General features: G+C 49.6%; 1 protein-coding gene across 3 annotated transcripts in view; it reads right to left on the bottom strand.

Annotated features, from left to right (window-relative positions):
• ARV1 (ARV1 homolog, fatty acid homeostasis modulator) overlaps positions 1-21,677 on the bottom strand; it is a 430,152-nt gene that overhangs the window by 210,099 nt on the left and 198,376 nt on the right. For 2 of the 3 annotated variants that reach the window (XM_069606897.1, XM_069606896.1), the window contains one exon: positions 16,185-16,373. The exons of the other annotated variant lie outside the window; for it this stretch is intronic. In XM_069606897.1, the coding sequence (XP_069462998.1) occupies positions 16,185-16,373 (189 nt within the window). The remainder of the gene's footprint in view (positions 1-16,184; positions 16,374-21,677) is intronic. 3 annotated transcript variants of the gene reach the window in all.

The raw sequence follows: 21,677 nt of genomic DNA, 5'->3' as shown, positions 1-21,677 counted from the left end.
GCATTAGATGACAACCCAGGGAAGTAGGCTGCTGCAACTCCCCAGGTGCAAGGGCCAGTGACTTTGCTACAATATACAGCCTCCTGATCCTGGCTTTGTTCGACTACCTTGAGGGTTGGAGAGAGGGCACACTGGTCTGTGGAGGAGACCACAATATGATAGCAGACTCCACTCGGGAATGGGAATCAATGAAGTTGAACGCCCAACCGCCAGGCTCTACGCGAGGGGAGAAGTTCCTAAACCAGCTCAGGGAACACCATCTCATAGACTCCTGGAGGGTGACACACCCCGAACGTCAGCCTTTCACTTTTTACTCTCCCCCACATCTCCCCCACACATGGCGTGCAATGTTATGGCACTCGAGTCTTCATAGGTGTGCACATGCAGGCTGAGCCTCCAACTAATGGCCTGTGTCTGACTCCGTGGGTGGCATTTTGGGGCGGCGCATGGTGTGCACAGACCTGCACAGGGGGCTTGTCTGCATGGAGCACGAGGAAGACCCTGTGGGCGCATGCTCAACTGTCGGGGCAGGACGCAGAGCCTCCATGGCATCCGCAATCCTGCCAAGGACCTACCGCACAGCCGACAGCTCCTCACATATCTTCTGTGTGCTCGTCTCTATGGCCCCTTTCATTGCTGCAGTGTTGTCTCGGGCCTCCCTCCGCCTCACATCACCATCAGTGACATATTGTTTGACTAGGCAACACCGCTCCTGCTGGCGCGCCTCTAAATGTGTCATCCTGAACTCCCCGTCCTGGACCCCTGTGGAGGTGGAAGGCAGGTGTGGCAATGGGGCCAATTCTGGTGTGTCCTGTGTGGGGCTCCAGGCCTCTGCTTCAGCCTCTCCTCCCGACTGGACATGAGAGATGCCATCGGGTGAGATGATGGGTGTGTACTGGTATTCTTGCGAGGGGCTTGGTGTGCCAAGGAATTCCATGGAGTGGGAGTCCTCCTCAGGGACACAGACCTTGCCTTGTGAGAGGACCCCATCGCCACTCTGTGGCACAGTGGCAGCTGCCTCCCCAACCGAACTGGTAGCTGCAGACAGGGTCCCATCTGCAACCGGCTCTACAGCTGCGGATTCCACAGGTGTTGGGACTTGTGGAGTTGTGGAAGACCCATAACGGCCCTGTACCCTGGCATTCAATGGTGTCTTTGTCCTCGGATGCAGATCTGCCTTGCCAGTGCCCTTGGAGGAGGAAGGCCTGTTGGTTTCTTCCCTGAACTTGGCCCTCTTGGTAGGTGTGGTGGCCTGTGCTGCAGAGTCCTCTGCATCGCTGTCGGTATCTCAGCCTGTGGGGGACCATAAGAGGGACAGCAGCAGTGATGGTTGTACATGCATCATGCATATAATGGTATTAGTGCAGTTGTACACATTTGATGACTTGCTGTCCTGTCCCTACTAGCGGACCCGCTAATGCCGGGCCCATTATTTAGAGGGGGACGGAGGCGGAAGGGCTGTCAGCGCTTTCAATGATGCCGCTAAGGGATGCTTTAGGGACTTTTGCGGCAAGCCGGTACTATTGATACCAACATGCCGCTACGCGCGTGCACGCATTCTCATAATCGACCACTGTTAGCAGCGTCATTGCTACACGGACCCGGAATTGCCTCCATGCCGGTAAAAACTGATTTTTACCGCAAATCTCGTAATGACCCCCATTGTGTTTAATCCTCCGTAGCAATTTGGTTCAAAATACACACAAAACGCTAGATTGATCCATATAATTGCTTTGCATTTTCTGATCTGCGGAGCGTCACTTTTTTTGGGATGTGGGGATTCATAATATTTAATATAATGTGCAACTTTCCTTTTTCAATGTGAATCCAACACATGTCGCTCCCCTGGGCATCGTTCTTTTGTTTATAATTTTTATATCTTCTGATTCTTTAGTTTGCAGACTGCTTATAGTATCTTTATTTTTTATTAATCATTACATTATCGGTAGCACAGTTTAGTGAACATTTAAAAACCTCTAGTATCTTGAAGTTATTGCTAAACGTGTGCAGGACGGCAACTTTGAGCAAGACACAACTGTTGAATGCCACTTCTTGTGGTCCATCACAGGATGATTGACCTAGCCCTAAATATAGGCTTGTACTTTTTATATAATTTTTTTTATTTGTTTTATTCGTTTTTAACAAAGCATAAATACAAACGTAACACAACAATCATATGCAAATTATTGACTATCACATTCTATATATCCTACTCTCAGCTCCAATGTTCCCCCTCCCTTCCCTCCCACTCCTACCCCATTCCCTCCCCCCTTGCCTGCATCACGCTTTGCACCATACCGCACTCCCTTCCAAGCAGTTAGGAGCCCTCTGATCACTTGTCCAGGTCAAACCGCTCCAGCTTCTACTGTGGCTGCCTCCATGAAGAGAGACCGTAGCAACACCTCCCATTCCAAAATTCCCCCGTGGCCTCACGTGACCCCTCTCCACCACCCCCTTCCATGCCACTGTTTCCGCTCCACCCCATCTATACAGGTCTCTCCACCACTCCTCTATCCTGGGGCCTCTATTTGATTTCCATACCATGGCAATTCTATGTTTGGCTAAGATACACGCGAGGGGCTTCATTTTGATCATATGTTTCCGACCTTTTGGGCGAGAGAAGCAACCCAACAAGCATGCTCCTGGGGAAAGCCTGTCCAATGCTACCCCCCCTTTTTCGCAGTCTATCCACTACCCCCTGCCAGAACAGCCCCATTACTGGACATGCCCAGAACATATGTAACATCCCTGCCTCTGTTGCATTACTCCTGGGACATCCCTGTGCTGCCACCCCTGGAAACCTCGAGATCCGTTGTGGCGTCATATATGCTCTGTGCATCACTTGTAGCTGTATGAGCTGTAAGCGCGCATTACGGGACACCTTCTTATGGGTCTCCAGTCATTTGGTCGACTGAAAACTGGTCGAATGACATTTGGTCGACGCAATTTGGTCGAAAACCAAATGGTCGAATTTTTTGTTTTATTTATATATTTATTTTTCGGGTTTTCGTTTTTTAAAAAAAGGGGTTTTTAGAGAAAAAAAGGGGGTTGGAGGGGGACCCCCCCAAAAAAATTAAAAAAAAGGGGTGAAAATAAAAAAATTCGACCATTTGGTTTTCGACCAAATTGGTTCGAACATTTGTCTGGTCGACCAATTTTTTTCGACCAAATGTCTGGAAACCCTTCTTATGATAACCTCCCGCATTGTGCTTCTGTAAAAACTACCCCAAGGTCTTCTTCCCATTTGCCACTAGAGGGGGGGCAGGCCCATTAGACAGTAGGTCATATATCTGCGATATAGTATGCCCTCCCTCCGCCATGTCATATAACACGTCTACTATCGTCTACACGTCTACAGTAATTCACTGTATGTGGTCCACCTGCGCATGATCTCTCTTAATAGCACTATATAGCATATATTGACAAGTATGCATGCCCGTCCTACTTGTCAGCTCTAAGAAGGGTATGAAAGCAGTATCTTGTAAGAAGTCCCATATGGTGACCACCCCACAGCTTTCCCAGTATGTACGTATTCCCATTCTCGCCTGAGTCGAAGATGACATTATCGAGACCAAAGCAGTTTGTGCCGAGACTGGGTCCTTCAACCCCATCACCGCCAAAGCTCTGTCTCATACCTTCACCTCTAAGGCCACCAGGTGTGACTGTTGGCCGCTGTGAGGCCTGTCAAACCATAATATCTCCTTTAAATAATAACGCAGCCCTGTGAATTGCAACATCTGTATGTCCAGCGTAGGGTACTCAGCGAGCCAGTACACAACAAATTGCAGCTGCCCTGCTATGTAATACAGGTTGAAGTGCGGGATCCTAATACCTCCCTCTGCATACGGCCTATATTGTGATGACAAAGCTATTCTGTTCCACCCATCTTGCCACAGGAAGCTCCTACAGATACCCTCTAGGGCCCTAAAAAATTGACTTGATATGTAAAACGGGACATTCACAAAGAAGTGTAGTAGTCTAGGCAACACCACCATCTTCAGCAAAGCCGCCCTTCCCATCATAGAGAGGGGTAATTTAACCCAAATCGTCATGGAGCCCTTTATGCTCTCTAGGGCCTGTAGCTTGTTGCGTCTGTGTTCTTCCGCTGGGTCGTGGTACACATTAAATCCCAAATATCTGAACGTATGCACCTTCTATTGTAAGGCCAGCATGGGCAACTCTCCATGTCCTATCCTGCACAGTCCTGCTATCGGGAATACCACTTATTTATCCATATTGATGGTAATCACTGACAGCTTAGCAAAAAGTGCCTAGGACTCCAGCGGCAGCTCCAGATTGTCCTCTGGGGTCTGAATATATAACAGTGTGTCATCTGCATATAGGGATATCAAGTGTCTGGCCCCATTTATTTTGATACCGGCTTACCTGTATTCAGTCCTAGGTACTGGGCAATTGGTTCCATGGTGAGGACATACAACAACGGTGACAGTGGGCATCCTTGTCTCGTACCCTTTTCTAGTTCCCACACCTCCGATATACATCTACCCGTTTTAACCTGTGCCATCGGCCTAGTGTACACCCGTTGCACCCACTTGATATATGTCTACCCAAAGCCAAATCTGCATAGAGTGACAGATAACCAGTCCCACCTTAATGAATCAAATACTTTCACCACGTCTAGCATGGCTATAGCACACAGCGTATCCCAGGATGACGTCCTATTTATCACGTGATGCAATCTCATCACGTTCCAGGCCATACTTTGGCCTGGTACATACCCCGTCTGTTGCGGCTGCACTAGCTTGTCTATCACCTTTTTCATTCTAGTTGCTAATATGGATGTCAATATCTTATTATCCTGGTTAAGCAGTGAGACGGTCCTATAAGAGCTACATTCCGTCCGTGTTTTATGGGGCTTGAGGATGGGTATAATTATGGACTCTCTCAAGCTAAGTGGGAGAACCCCCGCTACTTAAGAGTCACTGAAGGTACTAAGCAAATGGGGGGCCACTACTTGTGCATATTCTTTATAGAATTCGCTAGGTAGCCCGTCCAAACATGGCATCTTCCCTGTCGGCAAACCTGCGATTAAGTTGAGTATGTCCTCTACACTGATGGGCACCTCTATACTATCCCTTTCATCCTGGGTCAGTCCCGGAGCTCAATCCCATCTAAATCATCCCCTAGGTGGGTGCTTGCTGCTGAGGGTCCCTCTATGTACAGTCATTGGTAGAATTCACAGAAGGCCTCATTAACCCCTTTTTGGGTACAATATAATTCCCCTTGTTCTGTATTTATCGAGTGTATGGGACTTTGTTGCCCCTCTTTTTTTGTACAGCCATGCCAGTAATCGGCCGGGCTTGTCCCCTTCTGCGTGCTGATTCGCCTTGTATTTGGCAATACTGTGTTTCCCAGCCTCTCCCAGCAGTCCATGATTTTTGTCTTCGTTCCCTGGCCTTCTCATTTCCGTCTGGCTCTTGCCCTTGGGACCGCTCTAGTTCCCTCAATTGTTGGTCGGCAGAGGCCAATTCACGGTTGATGTCTGCTTGAACACTATTGAACCCCGCTATTGTGGCTCCTCTAACAACCATCTTCAATGCTTCCTAAAAGGTACCAGCACTGGGTACACTGCCCAGATTGTGCAAAAAGATTTCAGTGATGCAATCTTTAAATCAATCACGAAACTGAGGCTCTCTGAGCGATTCACCTCTAAGTCTCTACGTGGAGATCGGGGCCCTGACAGGTACATATTGCCACTGTAAGCTAAGTGGGGCATGATCCAACAAGACCCTTCCTCTATACTGGGCATGTGTAATATGGTGCATCTGTTCCTTTCCCACGAAAAGTAATCAATCCTTGGCGCTGAAATGTGCGAATTATGTCTGGTGTCTGGGTGGAGAACTCTCCAGGCATCTTCCAGAGCAAAAGAATCCAGGAGTGTCTGTAATGTTTTGGCGGGCAGAGCCCGTTTAGTATATTTGGTGTTGGACCTATCTAGCATTGGTTTCAGCATGCAATTAAAGTCTCCCCCATATCATATTACTATCTCCATATGGGCCTAGCCATGGATATAAAGTCTGGAAAAACATGGCTGTACTGTGATTGGGGGCATATGTGTTTACCAGACATATGTCCAACTGTTCAAGGAGGCCTTGCACAAGCACCATCCTGTCCTCATTATCTGTTTTAATATGCGTGACCTTGAAAGGTACTGAGGGCGCAATCCATATCAAGACCCTGCACGCATAAGCTGAATACGGGGAACTGAGCAGCTGCCTGCCCTCTCTATTTACCCGCTAATAATGCCTGTTTGTCAGCCGCAACATGGCCACATCCACTTTACACCTCTTAAGATATGAAAATACCCTATTTCGCTTTACAAAAGCATTCAACCCCCTTACATTCCAGGTGAGTACATTTAAGGTTCCCGCCATTTGCTTCTTTCTCCCACTAGGCAACCCATTATCGCAATCAATGCCGCCGGCTTTCCCCTCCCCTCTTGTAATACTATAGCTCGGAATACTATACTGTTTATCCTTTTCAGAATACATGCAGGCATCCCCCGCCCCTTTTGAACCTCCCCAACTTCCCCAACTAGAATCAACTTCCCAGCATTGTTACCCTTGCTCAGGCGTTTCCGCTTCCTGCATTCGCCCCATGCAATCCTGCTTAAGGCTGGTGCACAGCGAGTGGGCACCAAAATCAGTGCCCTCAAAAAGTAGAACACGAGGGGTGTGACGGGCACAGCCATGGGCACGTCACTCTCCTCCGTGTTATGAAGCCTTGGTCAATACTGACCGATAATGACTCCTGCCATTTATAAAGTAAGACAATTACAAAATTCCAGGGCCAGTTCCGCGGGGGAGCTTGCCCCTATCAAAATAGCCCATTGGTCCCATGATGTTTATTCAGTTGCTGTTCCGTGTACAGCACCAACAGTCCAAAGTACCTTAGTTGCTCTTGGCCTCGGGTTGGGTAGGGCTTCCTTTGTGTCTCCTTCGACCATCCTCTCCTTCCTGTTCGCTGGGGCCTATCTTCTCTCTATCCATCAATGCCTGCGCTTCCGCCGGATGGTCAAAGAACCGGGTCTTGGTTTTGTATATAACCTTGAGCCTTCCTGGGTAGATCAGCATATATTTCAATCCTGCCATACAGAGTCTCCCCTTAGCCGCTGAGAATTGCGCCCTTCTCTTCTGCACTTGAACGTGTAGTTAGGGTAAACTGCCAAATCTGCTGAGGGTCTATCCAATTATTCCCCTTGTCTGGAATAGGCCAGAATCTGCTCCCAATCCTTATAGTTCAGGAGTTTAGCAATGATTGGTCTTGGGGGCGCCTCTGAAGGGGGCCGCCTAGTCAGTGTCCTATGTGCTCTCTCGATTGTGAAGCCCTGTGAAAGGTTCCCCGGTCCGATTTCCTGGAGTAGCTTGTTCTCTATGTACACAGTCAGGTCTGCTCCTTCTTTCCCTTCTGGCAGGCCCACTATACGTATATTATTTCTTTGGGCTCGTCCTTCTGCTTCCTCTACCCTGTTCTCCAGTAGGCCCACCTTATGTTGCAGGATATGGAATTCCACTTGTGTGTCTCGCAGCACACACAAATTGTCCTTCACTCGCGTCTCTAGCGTTGCAGTGGTTTCCGCCAAGCTCCGGACATCCTGGCGCAGTAATCCCACGTCTATTTTCACTGCTTCTATTTGCGTCCCCAGTGAGGCATTTAGATCTGCGATGGCAAGCATCACTTGGTTGTGCAACTCCATGGCACCCTCGCCCGTCTCCTGCTCCGGTTCCATGTTTCTCTCTGCTGCTTGGATCTGGCAAAGCTGTCCAATGTTGGTTGGTTTGCCTTAGTTTTTGCCGTCTTGGGAGGCCTTCAGTCCGTGTTCCTTGTTTCCAGCATTCCGCAATCCCTATTCGTACTGGCACACAGTGCTATAAGTGTCTTTGGCCAAGTATCGTTACGGTCGCTGTTCTTGTGGGCTGAGGCAATGTTCTATAAGTCCCAGTAGCTAGAGCTCCCCTGGGTGGGCCTCTTGTATGAGACTCTTGAAGGGGGGCTGTTTCCGGCCTTCAGGCTCCTGTAGCTTCTCAGGCGCCATTGGGTGGCTTCCTTAAATTAATCCCCCAGCGTTCCCGTCGTCAGGGCTTAACTCACAGTTCGGTGCCCAGTGCCTAACTTTATAGCATTAAAGGCGTTAGTTATTCTGTTAATGGAATCTGCTTCCCAATGGCAGTTCGCCGTGTGCGTTTGTGCTGCTTTGTCCCAAACACTGCAAAAGGTCTCACTGCCCACTTCACACCCCAGCACTGGCTTCACCACTCACCTCTCCAGTGGTTGCTGCCTTCGAGCCATCTGCGGTTGCTTGTCCTGGCTCCTTTAGGCCCAATGTGGCAGGGACCACACTCTTCTATTCACCACTCTGCCCAGATTAATTTACCATACTTCCAACTACCAATGCTGCCGTCCAGCCTGCTACTTTCTTCTCCCCCATTGTAGGCGCAGTGTGACAGTGGCCGCCTCGCAATTGCACCACACGGCCCGGACTTACCAGTTCTCTCTTCTGGTCGCCATCTTCCGGCCCCCCATTGATGCTTCTGTCATCTGCCAGCTACCCTGTATTGCAGAGGCTGTTGAGTTATGTCCACCACTCAGTCTGGACTCCCTTAGGCACCTTCCGCAGCCGCTCCTCAGTGCCTAACTGTACGATTTCCTGACTCTCCGGAACTGCACGCCCCCAAACCCACACAGCTTCTTCTTGTGCCTTTATCGTAATGCCCTGTAGCTCTTTGTGCACCTTCCAATAACAGGGTGATCTGGCCTGCAGTCACTGTTCTGGCCCTTCCGCAATCCGTTATTACTGGGGCCGTCCTCATTGCTTCACTGCCCAATTTTCCTTTTACGTTGTCCCTGCCCTCTGCTATTTACTCCATACCCAGCACTTCAGGTATATCTACGCATGCCTGCTGCAGGGCCTGTGCAGCCCCTGTGTGTACTTCTGGGGGAGTATTTCGGCTTCCTTCATCTTCTCCTCAGCGGCCAGGTAATCCGACCTGCTATTCGCCTGCACCCTGGGGGGAATCTGCTGCGGTCTCCGGAGTTCTTGAAGCACTTGCCTTACTTTGGCCGCTGTGCCGGCATATCTTCCGAGGGCCGCGGTTGTCTCTCTCCCCTCTTCTTCTCACAGCTTGGCGAGTCTGGTGCCCGGCGTCCCTCCTCTGTTGTAACAGGCCCTCACCTCCTTCTCAGCAATGGCTGCTCCTGTCTTCTCGTCACTTCTTCCCCTGGGTCTGCAGGCTTGTACAGACCTCACGGCTTTTTGCTCTCCCCTGCTTTCCACGTCACAACGCGCCCGCCATCTTGATTTCGAGCTCCTCCGAAGGGCACAATGTTCCGCTCGGCGTATCTTGCCAGCCCCTGCTTCTACTCCCTCCACTATTTGGACAAGCACTCCTGGGCGGTTCGTTTATACAATCCCAGTTGCTTGCCTACCATTTGCACGTTGTGGAAGCTTTGTCTTTCTGTCGGATTGTTAGGCAGAATCCAGGGAAGTTCACTTAGGGAGCACTACCCCAGATTAGGACTACAGGTGAGAGCAATAAATCCCCTTTGGTATCAGTCTCTATCACAAAGATTTAGTTGGTAGCTGTGGCCGAGCAGTCAGACTTATCTCAAGAGGGAGATGAGCAGTATTCAGGGTTGACACAATAGGTAGTACAGTACTATGGAGCAAGGAAACACTGACCAAAGTTTTGTATCAAAAAGAGAATATATATTTATTTCATACACTCCTAAATCAACACATAGATCACAGTTAACAAAGTAAGTTAAGTTTAGTCAAAAGAAAAGCATATACAACTTCCTATTCAATTGTAGACAAGTTTGCGGTATAGTGTAAACTGAGCAAAACGGCACGGTGAAAACCTACTACAAATGGCACTCTATGAATTCAACGAAAGGGAAGGAAAGTACAAGTTAAACCAAAATATCTTCAGACACCCCCTAGCAACTCTTCCCTGATGTTTTGTGAACAAATAATGCACAGTGAATGAAAACTGAGCAAAATGGCACTCCACAAGTTAAAACAGTAGGAAGGAAAAGGGGTTTAGAAGATTTAGGTGCATCAACACATTTCTCATTGAAAACGAATCTAGTGAGAGCAGATCTAACAAATCAGCCAGAGTCAATAGGCCTGAGCCAGAGTCAGTGGTACAGGACCAAGAGTTTAGGAGCAAAAGCAAAAATGTTCTTGTAGCTGCAGTCAAGTCTTTAGTAGAAAACTTTTGAAGAGGTAGATGCAAGGCGAAAGACAATGTTAAGAGAGAGGGTGGCCGACCCCACAAGTAGTTAAAGGATTGAAAAAACCTTTAGGTCTACCACGGAGAAAGGCCGTCCTGGCGGAACAATGTACCTTAAACGTGGAGAAGTGGCTCTTGCGGTGGCGGTTGTTCCTGGTAGTTCCTGCAGGTCGAGGGGTCCAACAGAGGAAGAGAGGCTCTCGTCTTGGAGGAAGGTTCGAGTCGCTGCACTACCCAGGGATGAAACCAGCCACGGTGCTGCCAAACGAAGTTTAAAAGGTACGCTCCTTTTAATCGCGGTCTGGGTCGATAGCTGCCCGGCTATCCGGTCTTTAAGTGTGGGGCACTGTCGAGTTGACCAAGGCAAGTCCGAGGATGCGATAGATGAACTGGTTGACCCCACCAGCTCAAGGGAAGGAGGCTCCTCCGCTGACGATCTCCTCTCGTCGTGTGGAAGAAAAGTGGTGAGACGATCCGGCAGGGCTTCAACCGGGATGTAGATGCTGAAGATGTCTCTGGCTTCTCTTCCCTTCAGTTCCTTAGTTCCGGTGGCAACGTCTTGCTCTTCCAGTCCTCAGGATCCTGCTTTTATGCAGAAAGAGACCCATTCATACAGCGTAGCTGTCACTCACGCAGTGGAGGGGTCATCTTGGCGGGAGACCCTCCAGCCTATCAGGTTAGAGTGCGACCTGAGTTGCGGTGGCAACTCTGTCCAGGGGTTCTACTCCCCCTCCCAAACAACAGACCCACCCCACACTCAGTGGCGCCGAAAAGAGGGCTTCTTGGCAGAAGCCCGCCAAAAGGACGAACAAAGGATCCCCGACCTGGGTTAAGAAAATGGAGTAAGACTCGAGAAAGAAGTTTTATCAAAGTTCTGGCAAATAAAACCTACCGGTGTAAAATTAATATAAAAATAGACCGGCGGTATGTTAGAGGCTGTCAGTAAAAGTGGTAGCCTCGAACAATGGGAAAATCCCATAGAGAAATATTTGCAGTTGAATATAAAAGGTAGTAACCACTGCCACCAGCCAGAAACTTTGTAGAGGGGGACTTTAAGGTACCCTCTCGAAAATGAACATAGGGGAAAAACTATTAACCACTTCCAGTACTTCCATATTAAGATGGGGTGTACTGGTTAAGTTCATAAAAATCGACTAGTAAAGTCAATGGGGACTTTACATGCCCTGGGAGACAGTAGTCAGTCCCAGGGTATGGAGTCTATGTTTGGGGGAGCTACGACACCCCTGTGTCACAGCACGGAGTGTGCTGTGTGACACATGTGTATAAAGATGGTTCCTATCGGTGAGAGAAAAGATCCCATAGGCATTAAACACAACAATAGCTTAGAACACACATAGCAAAAATGCCTAAGAGTGGGAAAAAGAGTCTCACTCTTAGCAGGTAAAAAGAAACAAACCCTTCAAATCCAGAAAAGCTGCTGGGGGACTCTGTAGGTAAGGGAAATTAGCCATGAAATGAGAATTCTCCCTAACACTCGCCCCCCCAGACTAAGGGACAGGAGGATCTAATCCACTCCTGGATGAGTCTCATACCTCTAGTCGGTTAAAAACATCCTAGAGAGACCATCAGCATTTTGGTGGTGACATCCTGACCTGTGCTCAATGGTAAAATCCAAACCCTTGGAGGCAGATTGACCATTTTAGCAGTTTTGGGTTTTCCCCCTTTCATTTGCATCAACCATTTCAAGGGTTGGTGGTCTGTTTGAATGGTGAAAGTAGATCCATAGATGTATGGTCTAAACTTCTTCAAAGCCCACACAATGGCAAAACATTCTCTGTCAATAGTTACCCACCTTGTTTCAGGTTCCTTCAGTTTCCTACTGATGAAGCAAATGGGGTGTTCCCTACCTTTCTCATCCAGTTGACTGAGTACTGCACCTATACCTTTATTGGAAGCATCTGTCTGTACAATGAAGGGTTGGTGGTAGTCAGGAGCTCTGAGAACTGGAGCTTGACAAAGGGCTTTCTTTAGGCTTTCAAAGGCCTGATTGCACTCCTCATTCCATTTGACCTTTTTAGGAAACTTAGGAGAAGAGATTACATTCAGTGAAGAAGCTATGGATCCATAGTTCTCAATGAAATTCCTGAAATACCCAGTGAGGCCTAGGAAGGCTCTCACCTGAGTTTGAGTAGAAGGGGTTATCCAATTTTGCACAGCTTCAATCTTGCTGAGCAAAGGCCTTATTTCACCACCTTCTACCTCATGCCCAAGGTAGACCACTTTACTCTGACCAATTTGACATTTGCTTGCCTTTATGGTCGGATGGGCCTGTTGCAGAGCCTGCAAAAAATATCCTAGGTAGTCAACATGTTCTTTCCAAGTAGGGCTGAACACTGCAATGTCATCCAAGCATGCCATGCAGAAGTCCTCATTCAGAACCTGATTAACCATCCTTTGGAATGTAGCAGGTGCATTCTTTAATCCAAAAGGCATAACCATAAACTGGTATAAGCCAACTGGGGTGGAGAATGCAGTTTTCTCATTGGCATTGTCAGTCAGGGCTATTTGCCAATAGCCTGACTTGAGATCAAATGTGCTGAGGAACTTGGCTGAACCAAGTCTATCCACCAGCTCATCTGTCCTTGGCAAAGGATGGGCATCAGTCTTAGTGACTACATTTAGAGCTCTATAGTCCACACAGAATCTCAACTCCTTGGATCCTGCCTTTGGTACTAACACAACTGGGCTAGACCATGGAATAGTAGAGGGCTCTATTACCTCGAGATCAAGCATCTTGTTGACCGCTCCTTTGATGTGGGTTCTTACATTTTCTGACATCCTGCCGCCCCTGCTTTTGACAGGTAGACAGTCACCAGTTTGGATATCATGTTGGCCCCAAGGGGTCAAACCTGGTGTCAGTGAGAACAGGGGGGCAAATTGATTTAACAAAAGTTTGCACTCCTCCTGTTGCTCAGGTGTCAGATTAGAAGAGAGATTGACTCCTTCTGTTTTCTCATCTAACCGTTTGCCTCTGAGGAGGTCAGGCAGAGGTTCACTCTCCTCCTCCTCTTGAGCTGAAGCTAGAAGCAAAGCTCCCAGTTCTGGTCTCGAGACATAAACCTTTAGACGGTTGATGTGAAAGACTCTAGGAGCCTCCTTAGGATTGCCTAAGTCCACCAGATAGTTCACCTCTCCAAGTTTTCCCACAACCTTGAAGGGTCCCATCCATTTGTCCTGCAAGGCCCTCTACCTTGTTGGTACCATAACAAGAACTAGCTGGTCTTGAGCGAACTCAACCATGTTGGCCTTCTAGTCATGCCAATGTTTGACCAGAGCCTGACCTGCTTTCAAGTTATCACTTGCTTCAGCCATCATGTGTGACATTCTCCTCCGGAGTCCTATCACATAGTCAGTGACTCTGACTGGTGTGGGGGAAGGTGCACTCTCCAACCCCTCCTTGATCAGGGCCAATGGACCTCTAACCGGATGGCCATAGAGAGGTTCAAAGGGACTGTAACCCATTCCCAACTGAGGGCCTTCTCTATATGCAAAGAGAAGGCATGGCAGTAGAAGATCCCACTTTTGCTTAAGGGGGTCTTCTAAAGCTCCTATCATGCTCTTCATGGTTCTATTAAACCTTTCTACCAACCCATTTGTCTGAGGGTGGTATGCTGTTGAGAACTTGTAGGTAACTCCGCAGTTTTTCCACATGGCCTTCATGTAGTGGGACATAAAATTTGACCCTCTGTCGGATATTACCTCCTTAGGAAACCCAACCCTGGTAAAAAAAATATCAAGGAGGGCCTTAGCTACAGCCTGAGCTGTAACAGTCCTCATAGGAATTGCTTCAGGGAACCTAGTAGCATGGTCTACTACAACAAGTATAAACCTGTTGCCTGAAGAAGTTGGAGGATCAAGGGGATTAACAATGTCGATTCCTACCCTCTCAAATGGTACTCCCACAACAGGGAGAGACAATAGAGGTGCCACGTTCTTGGAACCCCTTTTACTAGAAGTTTGGCAAGTGTGGCAATTCTTGCAATACTTATCTACCTCAGCCCCCATTTTAGGCCAATAAAAGTAGAGAGAGAGCCTTTCCTTGGTCTTCTTGAAGCTCAAGTGACCAGCCAAAGGTATCTCATGGGCTAGTTGCAAGAATTGGAGTATGTTTGCTTGGGGCACTACAAGCCTTTTGTAGTCCCCAGGAGTTGACTCTGTTGGTTCAATATAGAAGAGGCCATCTTCCCAGTGTAACCTATACTTCCCAGGCTCTTGCCCCTCAAGCTGAGAAGCTGTCTCGTGGCGAAGACCTTCCAGAGTTGGACATTCTCTTTGTCTCTTACTGAAGTCTGCCCTTTGGGGTCCACCTTCTGCCAGTAACGACTGCAGCTCAGGATGGTCCACAGGGTCAAGATCTCCAATGAGTTCCTGGCCTCCTACTAGATCTGAGTCCTCAGGCTCTAGTTCAACCACACAGGGTTGTACCTATCTCTCAGCCTACGCTGGAGGGGGAATCACAGGTGTGATTTTTGCTAACCTAGGAGATTTCCTGGTTGGCAGCACTGGAATGCTTTCTGCTGGTTTCTTTTTGGAAGCCTTGGGTCTCCCCTTTGCTTCTGGTTGTTTAGAGATAGCAGTAAGTAACTCCAGTGGAGTAGGAGTGATTTCTTTTTCTATCATCTCCTCAGGAGAGCCCCTCAAGGTCCTCTCCCTTGCAGGTCTGGTAAGCTCCTGTAATCTCTTACTAGGAGGTCTGGGAGTACTGGATAATACTCCCAGGTCTTTCAGATCATTGCCCAACAGCACCCTTCCTGGTACTTCAGATTGTACACTCACAGGTATCCTGACAGTCATTTCATTGCACTGGATCAGAGCTGGTAATTGGGGAAGCATCTGCACAGGCCCTCCAGCTAACTTGGCGAGGCGTTTGGGTGCCTTAGCAACATCCTCCACCTTGAAAAAAGATTTGTCCACCACAGTTATGCAGGCCCCAGTGTCTCTAATGGCAGGAGTCTCCTGACCATTGACTAGGACACTGTCTTTATAATACTCTTTAGTATTAGGAGGAATAGAATTATACACATCTAAATTCTGTTGTTCCCGCAACCCAAGAGATACTAAAGATACACTAGCCGAGACTCCAATGGGATCATCAGCTAGTAGTTGAAAGTTTCCACTGGCCATATGTACTTCCTCCTCTGGAGCGAAGGCTAAGGAGACAGTGTGGACCCCTGAAGGATTACCCTTACATCTGGGATCCCCTTTCACATGGCCAGTTGAGCCACAAACATAACATTTTCCAAATGTCTTTATGAATGGTGGCTTGCTCTGACCTCCTTCTGGTCTGGGACCAGAAGGTACACTAGCCTGATTAGGTTTCCCTGGTGGCTTACCCTTAGAATTTTGTTTGTGGCTCTCTTTGGAATTGGAATTATTTGAGTTCTCTTTGTTGTCTTTCTTTGGCGGCTTTCCCTCATCCTGAGTTACCCCTGAATCCTTGTGAGTAGCCCTGTTGGCAACCCACAAGTCAGCAGCCTTAGCCAGTTTCTTAGAATCTAACTCTTTTGAATCAGCTAAGTGCTGTCTGGCTCAGGAGAGCAGACATCATAGATAGACTGCATCATAACAAGATTTCTCATTCCTTCATAAGTGTTAACTCTATAACCCTTAATCCATCCAAACACTCATTCCCCCAAGTAGCCCAAGGGGTGCTATCATGCTTTTTGAGGGTCCTAAACCTCTTAAGGTACTGGGAAGGAGTTTTCCCAAATCTAGCTATTAAAGCTAGCTTTACACATTCATAATCCTTTCTCTCCTCCTCCCCCAACTCCATTACCACATCAGATGCAACAGGGGGGAGCCTAGAGAATAACCTGGGGATCAACTGATCACCTGTGATATCCTGGAGCCCATGATTATATTCAAACATAGCAAGCCAATCGAATACATCCAATTTAGGTGCATACATACCCACAATCTCTTTAGGCATCCAGGGTCTTTTTGGACTGGAAGATCTAGAGGATTCGGGGAGAGAAGCATTTTCCAAAGACAATTTCTTCATCTCAAGCTCATGGTTGAGCTCCATTTCTTTGAGCCTTAGTTCTTGGTGTCTCTGTTCAGTTTGGGCATTAATTCTTTTGAATTCAAGTCTCATTTTTTCTAGGGAGATAAATTCAGGACTTAATGTGGAACCTGGTAAGGGTCCAGTAGCTACAGGTTGAGGCCCTTGAGCAGGCAGAGGACCAGAGGGGGTGACATAGTTATCCTCCTCTTCCTCATCTGTCTCAACAATAACATCTTCAACATTATCCTCATTACTGTTTGCCACATTTGCTGGAGTAGTGGGCAGTACAGCACCACTATCCAGACTTTGTATCTCTAACAGTCTATCAATCATTTCTTGTTTCTTGCCTTTGACAGGAAGACCTTTCTGTCTACACAGATCCCTTAAATAATCAGAAATATTAGTAAGGAGGGTCTCCTGGCTATAACTTTCCATAATTTTGACTTTGTTAAAATAACCTTTTGTGATTGTTAACCTTGTGGTTAGTTGCACCAAGGCACTAGTAACACACTAAAATGTCAATCCAATACTTTAATCGTCACCGCTGTACACAAGTTTTAGGCAGAATCCAGGGTAGTTCCCTTAGGGAGCACTACCCCAGATCAGGACTACAGGTGAGAGCAATAAATCCCCTTTGATATCAGTCTGTACCACAAAGATTTAGTTGGCAGCTGTGGCTGAGCAGTCAGACTTATCTCAAGAGGGAGATGAGCAGTATTCAGGGTTGACACAATAGGTAGTACAGTACTATGGAGCAAGGAAACACTGACCAAAGTTTTGTATCAAAAAGAGAATATATATTTATTTTATACACTCCTAATTCAACACATAGATCACACTTAATAAAGTAAGTTAACTTTAGTCAAAAGAAAAGCATATACAACTCCCTATTCAATTGTAGACGCGTTTGCGGTATAGTGAAAACTGAGCAAAACGGCACAGTGACAACCTACTACAAATGGCACTCTACCAATTCAACAAAAGGGAAGGAAAGGAACAAGTTACTTACCTGTAACTGTTGTTCTCCAGCATGGGTCTGGCATGGATTCACATGCTCATGAATATTCCCTGTCGTCAGGCTGGTAATCCTCGGTAAAGAAAAAATCAGTATCAGTTTCGTTTCTGATCTGTCTTTCTTAGTAGTAACCAATCACTGATATCTGGGTCATACTGCCCCCAGCCAATGACTGCCCTCTCCCTAAGCCCCGCCTCTGGCAGCCATCCTCAGATTTGGTAGCATGCCAAGTGGCAATATGACCAAGTGAAGAGCCGCAGAGGGGTAGGTGGGAGGGCTTGCATGTGAATCCATGCCAGACCCATGCTGGAGAACAAAAGTTACAGGTAAGTAACTTGTTCCTTCTCCAGCATGGGGTCTGGCATGGATTCACATGCTCATGAATAAAATAATACATAGCAGTATACACATGCACAACCACGGGAGGTGGCAAAGGCTCAACATTAAGCATTACATACAAACTCAACATTAAGCAATTGTTACCTCCTCACCAGGCTCACCTTAGGCAAACAGGTTGTGCAGTACTGCTTGGCCGACCCTGGACTCCTCCCTGGAGTCCCGATCGACGCAGTAGAATCTCGTGAAGGTGTGCGTCGACCTCCACGTAGCAGCCATGCAGATGTCCAGCAGGGGCACACCAGACAGGAACGCTGTGGTAGCAGCGACCGCTCTGGTCGAATGGGCTCTCGGACGGCCGGGCAGCGGTCGGTTTGCCAACCGGAGACAGAGCATGATGCAGCCGGAGAGCTATCTGGAAATGGAAGTCTTCGAGAGAGCCTTCCGTTGATTCACAGACCCAAAGTTCACAAACAGTTGTGACGTCTTCCGAAAACTCTTCATGCGGTCCACGTAGAACTTCAGCGCTCTAGCTACATCCAGCGAGTGCAAAGTCCTCTCGGCCGGAGTCAAAGGCGACGGGAAGAAAACTGGTAACACCAAGGGCTCGTTGAGGTGGAAGTCCGACGGCACCTTGGGCATGAAGGAGGGGTGCGTCCTCAGCAACACCCTCGTGTCATGAAAAGTCAAGTATGGAGGCTTGCAAGATAGGGCCTGGATCTCTCCCACTCGTCGTGCGGAGGTGATGGCCACAAGGGACGCTGTCTTCCATGATAGGAACTTCAAAGGCGCCGAATGCATAGGCTCGAATGGGGCCCCCATGCGCCTGGTCAGCACCACATTAAGTTCCCACGCCGGGGCAGGAGCCTTCACCAGCGGGAACGATCGGAATAGACCCTTCATAAATTCCTTCACCAGGCGATGAGACCACGAGGACGCCCGTCCTGTAGTCCTGTTATATCGGGAGATGGCAGCCAGATGTATTTTGATGGAGGCGTGAGCCAGTCCAGCTTTGGCCAGCGACAGTAGGTACGGCAGCACTTGAGGGGCCGTAATCCGCAGAGGGTTCATCTTCTGTGCACGGCACCAGACAGAGAACCTCTTCCACTTATGACCGTAACACTTGAGAGTCGAGGACGCCCTGGCCTTTGCAAGAACCTCTCTGCAATCAGCCGGGATATCATACCCTCCAAACTCTAGTGCTGCAGGAGCCAGGCCTGCAAGTTCAGCGACTGTGGGTCGTGATGGAGAATGGCGCCTCCTTCTCTGGAGAGAAGATCCGCGTCCGCCAGCAGCTTGACTGGTGGGGACGTTGACAAGTCCAGAAGGTCCGGGAACCAGATCTGCCTCGGCGACGCCAGTGCGACGAGGATCATCCTGCACCTGGACCTCTTGAGCTGGTTGACGAGGCGGAGCAGCAACGGCAACGGAGGGAACGCGTATAGAAACAGGCCGTCCCAAGGGAACGAGAAAGCATCACCCATGCTCCTCGGCTGAGGGAACCTGCTGGTGAACCTCTGGCACTTGGAGTTCATCGCCGTCGCGAACAGATCGATCTGGGGTTTGCCCCATCGTTGAAAGAGTCGATCCACTTGGACCTGGTGCAGTTCCCACTCGTGGCACGAGCGCAGCTCCCTGCTGAGTGAGTCCGCGATGGTGTTTTTTATTCCTGCCAGGTGGAAGGGAACCAGAAACAGCCCCTGGGCGACCGCCCAGTGCCACAGATCCTGGGCCTCCTTGGATAGGGCTTGGGATCTGGTGCCTCCTTGCTTCCATATATAGAACATCGTGGTGGTGTCGTCGGTGAAGATCCTCACCACTTTGCCCTTGAGTGACGGAAGGAACGACTTGAGAGCCCAGAACACTTCTCGGAGCTCCAGAATGTTGATGTGGAGAGACCTCTCCTCTGGGAGCCAAAGGCCTCTTGCGTGGAGGTCTCCGGTGTGGGCCCCCCAACCCTCCAGAGAGGTGTCCGTTGTCACCGTCTCCTGAAACGCCGGGATTTGAAATTCCGTGCCTGTCGTGAGGTGAGCACGGATGCCCCACCATAAGATCGCCCGACGGAACTCCTCGTCGAGCGGGATCCTGTCCTCGAAACGCCCCTCGCTTGGAGCCAGCTGGCGTCGAGAAACTCCTGCAGTGGGCGCATCCAAAGTCTGCAAAGGGGTACAAGGTAGATGCATGAGGACATCATCCCGAGGAGGGACTTGATGGAGCTCACCCTGGCCACGTCCGTGGCTAGCAGGTGCCGCACCTTACCCAGGATGGTCTTGGTCCTCTCCTCTGAAGGGGAGGCCAATTGCCCCACTGTATCGAGCTTCGCTCCCAGAAACAGTGCTATCTGCGATGGAACCAGGTGGGATTTGGGGTAGTTGATGGCGAACCCCAGCTCCGTTAGCAACCGGACGGTCTTCGCCGTGTGTTCGACCGCGAGTTCCCTTGTCCTTGCCCGGATTAGCCAGTCGTCCAGGTAGGGGTAAACGTGGATCCCCTGCAGATGCAGCCGCGCCGCCACTGGTGCCAGGCACTCGGTGAAAACCCTGCGTGCCGACTTTAATCCGAACGGTAGGGCCCTGAATTGGTAGTGGCGTCCCTGAACCACGAACCTGAGGAACTTCCTGTGCCTTTTTAGAATAGGGATGTGGAAGTAAGCATCCTCCAGGTCCAAAGACAATAGGAAGTCGTCTTCCTCCAGCTGTCCCAGCACGTGCTGGAGGGGGACCATCCTGAATTTCTGCGCATTGATGTACTTTTTTAAGCGACGCAGGTCCAGGATGGGGCGCCAACCGCCTGTCTTCTTCTTGACGAGGAAGTACCTTGAGTACACTCCAGAGCCCCGGAGCCCTCTGGGGACGAGCTCGATGGCACCTTTTTTGAGCATCGCGTTTACCTCCAACAGTAGTTGAGGGACATGATTCTCCTTCCTGGCCACGGGAGGAATGCAAGGGCACTTCTTTTGGAATTCCAGAGAGTGCCCGTTGGCCAGGGTGTCCAAAACCCAACGGTCGGTGGAGATGGACTCCCACACGCTGACGAACTTCATCAGCCGGCCTCCCACCGGGGTGCTTCGGTGGGGGCCCGACGACACGGCCGGGTCAGTCTTGTTTGGAGGAGGCCTTGCCACCTTGGCCTCCTTGACGACGACGGCGGGATCCCCCTTGCTTGCCGCGACCTCCGTAGGCCTCCTGGGAAGAGGAGCGGGCCGCCTGGCGGTAAGTGGGGGAGCCACCGCTGGATCCTTTGGAGGCACCCTGTCTGCCTCCGGGGCTCCGAAAGGGCCGTCGCTGCTGAAGCACTCCAAGGGCCCGGGCCTTCTCCGAGTTGGTCTTGATGGCCTGTAGAGACTCATCCACCGCCTTACCAAAGAGGTTGTTGCCGTCGAACGGCATGTCCAACACTCTGGTCTGGACGTCCTGGCGAAAGTCTGTCGCCTTGAGCCATCCCGGTCGTCGGAGGCAAACTCCGTTGCCCAGTTGGCGAAATCCGGTATCGGCGATGTCCGTCGCCACCGTTATGGTGTGATCTGACGCCACCTCGCCCTCCTGCAGAATTTCTAGGGCCTCCGCCCTTTTGTCATCAGGCAGGAAATCTAGCAGGGGAGCTATCTTGAACCAGAGCTCCCTGTCGTAGCGGGCCACGATCGCTAAGGCATTGGCCGTCTTAATCGTCGTCGCTGCTGACGAGATGACTCGTAGTCCCATAGAGTCCAACCTCTTGCCCTCGCTGTCCGGCGGGGAAGTGGAAGTTGAAGCCGCCGTGCCTGCTGCCTTCTTCTTAGCCGCTGCCGAGACGACCGAGTCCGGCGTGGGCTGGGCCCTGAGGCACAAGGGGGAGGCATCAGGGACTTGGTACTTCTTCTCGTACCTGTCCCTCTTGGCGGGTGTTGTGGCAGGGTTCTTGAGGACAGCAAGGCCCTCGTCCCAGATGTCGTCGAGTAAAGGCACCACGAGGACCGTCTTCCTCTTAGCCTCTTGTCGTTGGTACAGAAACCCCTCCTTTTTCAGTTCTTCAGGGCAGAGCTGGAAGAGCTTGGATGCCCTAGTTATCA

The sequence above is a fragment of the Ambystoma mexicanum genome, chromosome 4p (genome assembly GCF_040938575.1).
Source record: "Ambystoma mexicanum isolate Mex_15411 chromosome 4p, UKY_AmexF1_1, whole genome shotgun sequence".
In the NCBI taxonomy this organism is placed as follows: domain Eukaryota; kingdom Metazoa; phylum Chordata; class Amphibia; order Caudata; family Ambystomatidae; genus Ambystoma; species Ambystoma mexicanum.
Note: the sequence above shows the minus strand (reverse complement) of the source record. Positions and strands in the feature narration are given on the sequence as shown.